Source organism: Hipposideros armiger, unplaced genomic scaffold (genome assembly GCF_001890085.2).
Source record: "Hipposideros armiger isolate ML-2016 unplaced genomic scaffold, ASM189008v1 scaffold_75, whole genome shotgun sequence".
Classification (NCBI taxonomy): Eukaryota; Metazoa; Chordata; class Mammalia; order Chiroptera; family Hipposideridae; genus Hipposideros; species Hipposideros armiger.
Window position 1 is genome coordinate 3065523 of NW_017731425.1, and position 9160 is coordinate 3074682.

The 9160-nt window shown below is 43.8% G+C and overlaps 1 protein-coding gene across 1 annotated transcript in view; it reads left to right on the plus strand.

Moving 5' to 3' along the window:
• Positions 1–8383, plus strand: part of CHEK2 (checkpoint kinase 2) — a 48135-nt gene extending 39752 nt beyond the window's left edge. The window contains exons 12-16 of the mRNA XM_019643045.1: positions 518–681; positions 931–1046; positions 2096–2181; positions 6685–6765; positions 7597–8383. Of these exons, the coding sequence (XP_019498590.1) occupies positions 518–681; positions 931–1046; positions 2096–2181; positions 6685–6765; positions 7597–7686 (537 nt within the window). The 3' untranslated portion in view covers positions 7687–8383. The remainder of the gene's footprint in view (positions 1–517; positions 682–930; positions 1047–2095; positions 2182–6684; positions 6766–7596) is intronic.
• The last annotated feature ends 777 nt before the right edge of the window (positions 8384–9160 follow it).

The window sequence follows — 9160 nt, forward strand, 5'->3', positions numbered from 1 at the left end:
GGGGGTCACCACAACATGAGGAACTGTATTAAGGGGTCGCGGCATTAGGAAGGTTGAGAACTGCTTTAGAATCTCCTGTTGATTAAAAAAAATTTTTTTTGATTAAAAAATAATCATGACACCCAGGTGTAAGTGTTTTTTCCAAGCTCCTCAGGCGTGTGCAGCCATGGTTGAGAAACTGGGGTCTAAGAGCCACGCATAACTAATTAGAATCCTGGAGTGTCTCTGACAAGGATTATAAACCTTTTAAAAGGTCACAGAGAACACAAGTAAGTTGGAGAAAAACCTGGGCCTTGAGTTTCTTTTGGCTCAGGAATTTTACGCAAAACTAAACAACTTGTAAAGTTTAGAATTATCTTAATTTAGACATGAATTTGTAGATTCCAGATTAACAGCAGGCATGAGCTGTAGGATAGAAACTGATACCGACTGCATGTCTTTTGGGACTTGTGGGCTATATTAATCTTTTTATTGTATGATAGCATTAAAAATGATTCCCTTTTGTCTTTAATTTTAGATTACTGATTTTGGGCAGTCCAAGATTTTGGGGGAGACCTCTCTCATGAAAACCTTATGTGGTACCCCCACCTACCTGGCTCCTGAGGTTCTTGAGTCCTTTGGGACTGCCGGATATAACCGAGCTGTGGATTGCTGGAGCTTAGGAGTTATTCTTTTTATTTGGTAAGAAAAAGTTTTCATTGCTTCAGAGTCTGGTGAGAGGTAATTAGGTGAAATCAGAAATGTGTCCAGGTAGAGAGCTTGTATTGAATTTAGGTCTTTTTTTGTTTGTTTGTTTTGTTTTGTTTTTTTTGACCATTGATGTAAAGAAAAACCTAATTTTTCATTGTGCTGAAAAAGAAATCTTGATATCCAAATGCCACTGAGAATGCCACTTGATTTCTTTTCCTTTCTCTCTCTACCGATATTAAGCCTTAGTGGGTATCCACCTTTCTCTGAGCATAAGACTCAAGTGTCACTGAAGGATCAGATCACCAGTGGAAAATACAACTTCATTCCTGAAGTCTGGGCAGAGGTCTCAGAGAAGGGTATGGATACGAAAGGGTTAAACATTTATGGTTTGCTGAAATGTGTGTGTGCTGTGGTGGGACTTCCTTTTCAAATCCTGTGATGTTTGCTCCTGTTGATTCTGTTCTTATTTTCTGTTTTGCACCATTTGAGAGGCAAAGGAAGGTGTTAAGAGCACAGGCTCCAGAGCCAGGCAGGTCTTGACTGAAGTCCTGGGTCAGCTACTTCCTAGCTTTGTGACCTTAGGCAAGTTACTTACCTCTTTGAGCCTCCATTGTCTTTATTTGTAAAGGAGGCACAATAAACCTTATACCTTAAAGTATTTTTGTGAGGATTAAGTGTAACATTCACAAGTCCCTGGTGCCTATTTAAGTATGCGAAATAGTAAGTAACTTTTTAGTTACAAGGTTTCCTTTGAGTAAGTAAGCATTAAGAGCTAAATGTAATTAGCTTCTTTGTATTTAAGAAGTTGAAAGTGCAACTTTGTAATTCTCAAAAGAGAATGTAGAAAACTAAAACTACAACTAAATGTCAAATAATGTAACATAGATGATTGTGTTAAATGCCAGAATGTCTAAGGAATAACATTGTTGCCATACACAAGCCAGCCTCCACTTGTTGCTGGCTGTCAAGCTTTATTTCTGCGAAGCCTGCAGTTTCAAGAGCCTTTCTCTGGTGGAGGAACTCTCATCATCAATCTGTGGGTCTGGGGGAGAGTTGCTTCAGCATCTTGAGTGTCTTAGAACTGGGCAGAAGTTCAACTTTTAATTAGTTTGAACTTGAGTCCAGCAATGAGAGAAAGGACAGAGAGCTACGAGGTTGTGGTGTCCGAGCAGGGAGAGATGGTGACTATGTATTGTGGTCATTCTGGTGTTCTCACAGCACTCTGATGATTACAGAGTGAGGAGGTTTAGGGGCCCTGCCCACCGTACCTGCTGACTCCATGATGACTGCAGCCCCTCTCTCCTCTTTCTGGATGTTGGGCCTGTGATTCTGGCATGTTTTAATTTTGAGATTGAATGTATTTTTACTTCTCACTGTGATTTGCCAAATTATCTTATTGCTTTAGCACTGGACCTCGTCAAGAAGTTGTTGATAGTGGATCCAAAGGTGCGTTTTACAACAGAAGAAGCTTTAGGACACTCGTGGCTGCAGGTGGGTATGGGGCTGGCATAAAATACATAGACAGTGTATTGTGCCTGTGAGACTAGATGAGGAGGAGGATTGAAACACGTTTGCTTTGTTGGGTCCTTTTAATGAAACTGTTTTAGATTGAGCTTTAGGTTTGTGTGGTGTGTATATGTGTGTGTATGGTTGTGGGTGTGCGTGTGTCTTTGTGTGTGTTTAGTGTAGTCTTTCAACTTGACTCGTAGCTCTTGGATGGACAAGCTCACTTATGGCCTGTCCTGGTTCCACTTGGCTTCCCTGAGTCTGCAGATGGGCTGTGTTCCTTTCAGAGGTTGCTCTAACTCCAGACCTTCACCCCCAACTGTGCTCCACTCTTCCCTCAAACTTCCCACCCAAACAGGTGGGATGGGCTGCATTGTAGCCATCTTTAACTTTAAATCAGGAAAGTGGGTAGGAGGAAGAGGGCAGCTTCCCTGGGGGGAAATCCAACTATTTCTTAAGCCCAAATGTATAAAGGGTCCCACTTCTTGTTCATGTTAAGCATGCTGTTAGTGCAGACTGTCACCTGTGCCTTTTGAATCTGCATTACCTCTGTGTTCCTGCTGGGGGTTGTGGCTGCCATTAGATTATGCACTGACCTTATTCTTGTTGCCAGAGTCGGAAGTCATTTGTAGGTTTGCTGGGCTAATCTGTGGTTTAGGAATTAGCTGTAGCATCAGGCAAGTTTTCTGATAGATCTCAGGTCTTCTGTTAAGTACCGTTCCATTCAACACAGCCATACCTCCCCCCTTTTTAAAAGATTTTATTGGAAAATTGGGGTAGGGGAACAGCCAAGCTGTTGTCCTTCAATCTTAGTTGTGGAGGGTGCAGCTAGCGCAGCTCCAAGTCCAGTTGCCATCTGGCTGCCCGTCAGCAGCTCAACTCAAGGTGCCATGTTTAATCTTATTTGCGGGTGGGCATAGCCCACCATCGCATGTGGGAGTCAAACCAGCAACCTTGTTGTTAGGAGCACGTGCTTTCACAGCTGAGCCATCCTGCCACCTATTGACAGCTCAGCTGCAGCTCAGCTCGGGCGCAGCTCACTGGCCCATGTGGGAATCTAACTGGCAACGCTGTTGCTCAGGGCTCGCGCTCTTAACCAACTGAGCCACTTGACTGGCCCCATACCCCTTTCTATTAACTTTTATTTGGTCTATGTTTTTTGTGGGGATGGGGGAGCTTAATCGGGTAGCTTGAGCAAGAGACTCAAGCGTCCTGGGGATTACTGGTCTAGGAGCTCCTCAGACCATTCAGTCTCAGGACTGTCCCCATTCTTTCTCTCTTCCAACCCTCCACACCTAACAGTTGGGCTCAGGTCAGCTCAGGTTGAGAATAACAAATCCTTAAATGAAAAAAAAAGTAGACATTAGTGTTTGGGATGTTGTCCTGGAAACAGCAGTCCCCCCAGAAGAAATCTGTCAGATGATTTAGGACTTAATAGACCACACAGATTTGAAACAGCAGGACTCTGGGGAAAGGGGATTCAGAAACAAAGGGTGTCTTTGCATGTGGGGATTTAATTTTGATGAAAAAGAAAAACATAGCTCTTGGCTCTTTTTATTAGTTCCTAATAAGGAAACTAGGGGGGGCCAGATGTGGAGGTAGAGGAACTGTGAGTCTTGAAAAAAAAAACAGAGCTGGCCAGTTAGGCATGGGAACAAGGTTTGCATCTGCCTGAAATTTGCGAACAAGCATAGCCTATTTTTCTTGTACTTTTTGTCTCAAAAGAAAACTGTTATTCACAACTGAGGGAAAGGTGAAGTTCAACCTGGCCACAGGGGTCTCATTTGAATACTTTTTTGTCCACAGTTTGTTTTTGCAGCAGAAGTTCTCAGAGTGAACACTGAATGAGGACAAAGATGCAGCTTGCCCACATAAATCATCTGCTAGCGTTAGTGTAGGTTTTATTCTGGGAAAATTTGATGTTCCTGAAGAAACCAAATGGTTTTGTGGGTCTAGCACTGGACTGAGCATTGGGAATGTGAGTTCCAGTCTCTGTTTTGTCATTAACAGAGTGCCCAGTTTAGGGAGCATCCCTTGTATCCATTTTTGCCTCATGTTCACTTCCTGAAATAGATGATTCCTTACAGCTTGTTTTTGAGTCATATTACGATTTTTTAGTTTTTTAGTTTTTTTTTAAACATTATTGGGGAACTGTGTTTTTCCAGGACCCATCAGCTCCAAGTCAAGCCATTGTTTTCAATGTAGGTGTGGACGGTGCAGCTCACTGGCCCATGTGGGAATTGAACCGGCAGCCTGGGTGTTAAGAGCCTGTGCTCTAACCATCTGAGCTAACTGGCTGCCCCAGGCATACTACAATTTAATATTTTTTAATAGATTGTGGACATGTCAAAGAGAGGGTACTTACAGATACACATTGCTACCTGTGTTATGACAAGATAAAGAGCTCTTTTTTCATGTTATTGCTGATTGATGACTTGTTTTAAATACAGGCCTAAATAGGCTTGTGGTCAACCCTGTTGGGCTGCACAGAAGAGCTGCCTCTTGAGGGGTGTTCCAGCGTGGTTTCGTTTCTTCGTGCATTCATTTTTTTAATGAATGATCTTGTGTGTCAAGCACTCTTAGGCACTATGGATGCGAAGACGAATAAGAATACATCCTTGCCGTGAGGAGCTGACAATCTGGGTGGGTCCAACTCTGACCACAGTCTCCACAGAGCAGTGTGATACATGTGGTACTAGGGGGAGGTGCAGAGTATTGCAGATCCCTAGGATGAGAGGAGGCCACTGTGCACAGGGCTTTGGGTACCCACAGGTGCATATGGTGTGAAGAGTGTCTAAAGACAGATTTGCCTGGGGATGGGATGGGCATATTAGTTTGTTAGGGCTGCCACCACAAAATACCACTGACTGGGTGGCTTTAACAACAGAAATTTATTTTCTCAGTTCTGGAGGCTAGAAGCCCAACTTCAAGGTGTCGGCAGATTTGGTTTCCCCTGAGGCCTCTCTCCTTGCCTCGCCAGGTGGCTGCTTTCTTTCTGTCTCACATGGTCAGTTCTCTGTGTGTTCACATTCCTGGTGTCTTTTCTATTCTTATGAGGACACCAGTCATATTGGATTGGGGCCCCACCCTGACAACCTCATTTCACCTCTGTAAAGGCCCTGTCTCCAAATTAAGTCCCTAACCAAGGAGGACAGCATTTTCAACATTGATTGAGTCCCTCTTAAATGGAGGCCACTGTGCCGATTATAGTGCCTGGCATCTAGGGGGTGCTTGGGAACTATTGTTCACAGAGTGAATGAGGAAGGTGGGTGAAGTGGATGGCCAGGAAGGCCAGGAGGTATTCCCAGTGGAAGCTGTGAGCAGATAGAGGAAATAATGGATGCACCTTTGAGAGTGTGACCCTAAAGGAGAGTGCAAAGTGAAATCCAGATGAACTTGGCAGTATCAAAATGGGTAGTGTGGGAGCCACTCTGAGTGATGCAATAAACAGAGTGATGGATGGAAGCAGGTGATTCTAGCTACTAGACAGAGCAGTGGATCATCCTCAAGCACTGTAATTTTTCTGTAGCCATCAAATTGTTGAATGTTGGATGCCTTCACTCCTAGGTCCTCTCCTCCCACCCACCATGGTACACTTGACCTAGTGAGAGGAATGGAAGGGGGGTTGGGTGGGAAAGTACATGGGGCTCTGGGTCTGTGTTCTGCAGACGCTACTTATAGTGGCTGAGCTGGGCTTCCAGCTGGCTCCAAAGCCCACAATCCTTAGACATGGATGTTTCACCTTTCTGAAAGTGGGGAGAGCCGCACCGGCTCACCTCTCAGGGCTCGCAGATGCAAATCCTTGAGTCCTGCAGAACTGAGCAGCCAGGGGGGTGAGGTGGGAGTTCTTTTGAGTACACCCCTTAGCCCCTACCCCACACTCCCCCTTCCAGGAGCAAGAAACGCCTATAATGCTATGTCCTGTTCACTCATCTTCATTTTTCATTAGACCCAAGCTCTGGGATATTGCGTTCTTGAAGTCCTTCTGGTGTCTTGTACAGCACTTGCTGGGCGAATTTTCCTAGGGTGCTGGGTTGGTTGGTTAGAATGGCCCCAGTAGCTGGCCTCATTGTTGGCAGGGAAGGGGGGACCTCCTGCTCCTGGAGAGATTCGGGAGTTGCATGGAGTCAGCCCTCAGAGGACTGAGCCAACCCCAGCCTCTGGCCTCCTGATTGCCATCTCTGTCAGGACCTGGGGTACTAGTTCTGAAAGTTTTTCTCTGCTAAGGTCTGTGGTTCTGTGACCCATTGCGAGCTCTTAGGCACGTGGTTTTGATTCAGCCAGTGTTGACTGAGCCCTGACTGCTGGTTAGGTGACTCTGGGAAGGCAGGTGGGCCTTTTCCTCCCAAAGCTTCAGTAAGGGCATGCCACTTGGTCAACAGACGGGACATCTTTGCCCACGTCCCTGTTTCTAGGTGTACCCTAGCTCCATCTTTCCAGGAGCTTTCCCTCAAACACAGCTTACTTATGTTTTTTATTTCTTTACAGGATGAGGACATGAAGAGAAAATTTCAAAATTTGCTTTGTGAAGAAAACAAGTCAACGGCTGTAACCCAGGCCCCAGCCCAGGTATCCCAGATGCTGGTTGTTAAATACAGGCCAAGTTTTAAGAGCTGATGAGCAAGAATGATGAGTTTGAATAGTCTCTTTAATAGCAATTGCTTAACAGGTTTTTTAATGTAGTAGATACTTTCTTTCAGCTTGATCTGCTCTAGCACCCTTAGGAGATTTAATCGAGAAGAATGTTTAATGCATTACGAGAAGCAGAGCTAGGGATTGTCATTCAAGAAGTCTCCTGTAAGGCAAGACTGAAAGACTATATTAGAAGCTCAAATTTAGATTTGTTGAAAAATGATTTATTGATTATGGTTTTATGCCTCTAAAGTTCTTTAAGTATAAGTTCATATCTGTTCATTTCTGTCCTGCCTTCTTTTGGTCAATGATAACACTCCTCTTCCCACTGCCCCCTCGCAATGTTATAAATGGGAAAACAAAGATACAAAAAAACCTGTCTTTCCACAAAAGAGCAAGACTTGGGGCTCCCAATGAGAGGTGTCATCATCTCTTTAAACATCATAATTTAGGAGATGACCAAGATGGGGCTGGTTATGTGCTTCCTTTCAAAATACACCATTGAATGATTGGAAGTCAGAGGGGAGAGAAAGGTCAGTTTGATAAGCATGTCTGAGTCTGTGGCGAGGGGGCGGCGTTGTGGGAATTCAGATGTCAGTGAGAACAACCTGTAATGCTTGGTACTAGAAGTTTCACGTGAAGTGCTCTAAGTGTACCTGGGGCATCCTGAGAAACTGATAATTTTGAAGAAGCCAGTGGTTTTTTTTTTTGTGTGTGTGTGTGTGTGTGTGTGTGTCTTACCATTTCTCCCTTTTCCATTTTCTCCAGCCTTCTACGAGTCGAAAGCGACTCCTTGAAGGGGAACTGGAAGACGCTGACACCACAAAGCGCCTGGCTGTATGTGCTGCTGTCTCATGAACAGTGGTTCGGAACATGAAAGAAATATACCTTGTTTACCATTGTGCTGCAATTTCTTTTATATTTGTTTTTTAGCATTTGTATTTTAATTATGAGAACAGTTGCCTTTCAGCAGTTGTCAGTACACAGACACCTAATGGAAACTGGGCTTTGTACTTTGGCTTGCTGATCCCCTCTTTATTACATGCCCTTTTGTGTATGCATTTGAAATCATGTGCCTTTTGTCTAGTGCCCTACCTTGGCTCCCACCAGGCAGGTTTCCTCAGGAGGTGTCCCTTGGTCTTAGCCTGTGCAAGCTGCCTACACATTCTAAAGGCTCCTTAGAAAGGGGCCTGGTGAGACTGGGGTGGAGTTTGAAGAAATTGGCTGACTGTCAAAGTCATGAGACAGTAGGTACCTTGGTACGTATACCATGAGCCTGTTTTAAATTCTTATTCTCACCCTCATAAAGATACAGGTCCACCGTTATGCTCAGGGAAATAAGCCAAATAGTATGTGATTCCACTTACATGTGGTATCGTAGAGACAAAGTAGAATGGTGGTTGTCAGGAACTGGGGGGCAGGGGTAATTGTGACTTAATGGATAGATTTTCTGTTTTCTAAGATAAAGAGTTATTAAGATGGATCATGGTGAAGGTTGCACAGCAATGTGAATGTACTTAATGACACTGTATGGTGTACTGCATTAAAAAAATGGTGAAGATGTAAAATTTTATGTTTTGTGTATTTTACCACAATAAAAATTATTTTAAAAGATAGAAGTCCAGAGTCCCTGAAACCATAAGTCCAGATAAGTTGTAAAATTTAATATTTTCCTGATTTTAGGAAAGGGACATTGCATATCGACTGTGTTATGTGTAATACCCAGTGGAGTCCTGTAACCAAACACATTAATATTTCTGCAGCAGATAGTCATAGTAAAAGGGATAGAGAAGACTTTTAAGTCATATCGATCATTTCAGTCTTTTCTGTCAGATGAGTTTTGGATGACTCAGTTTTCAGAGGCGTTTGGATTTTGGAAATACAGATAAGGCATGTGAGCATGTCATGTAGACCCAACAATGACCAAGGAGGCCCTGTGTAAAGCCCCTCCCTTGGTGTTGTCTAGTCCTCAAAAGTGCTTCTGTGGGGCTAGGTCCTCTGACTGCCCTCATGTACTAGTTGAGGAACCCAGGCTGAAGGAGTAAGGTGTTTTATCCAGTGTTAGACAGCTAATAAGTAGCAGAGCTGGGACCTGACCCAGGTTTTTCTGACTCTAATGTTCCTCAGCCTTATATTTAATTAGACTTAGGGATGTTGACTCGCACTGACAAAACTCATAAGAGACTGATGTCCAAATTGTGAATGCTGGTGGTGTTTTTTTTTTAAGATTTTATTAAAATCTTAAATAAGATTTTTTTTGGGGGGCATTGGGGGATGGGAACAGCATTGGGGAATTGGGGAAGGAGAACAGACAAAGTGCTGTCCTTTTGTT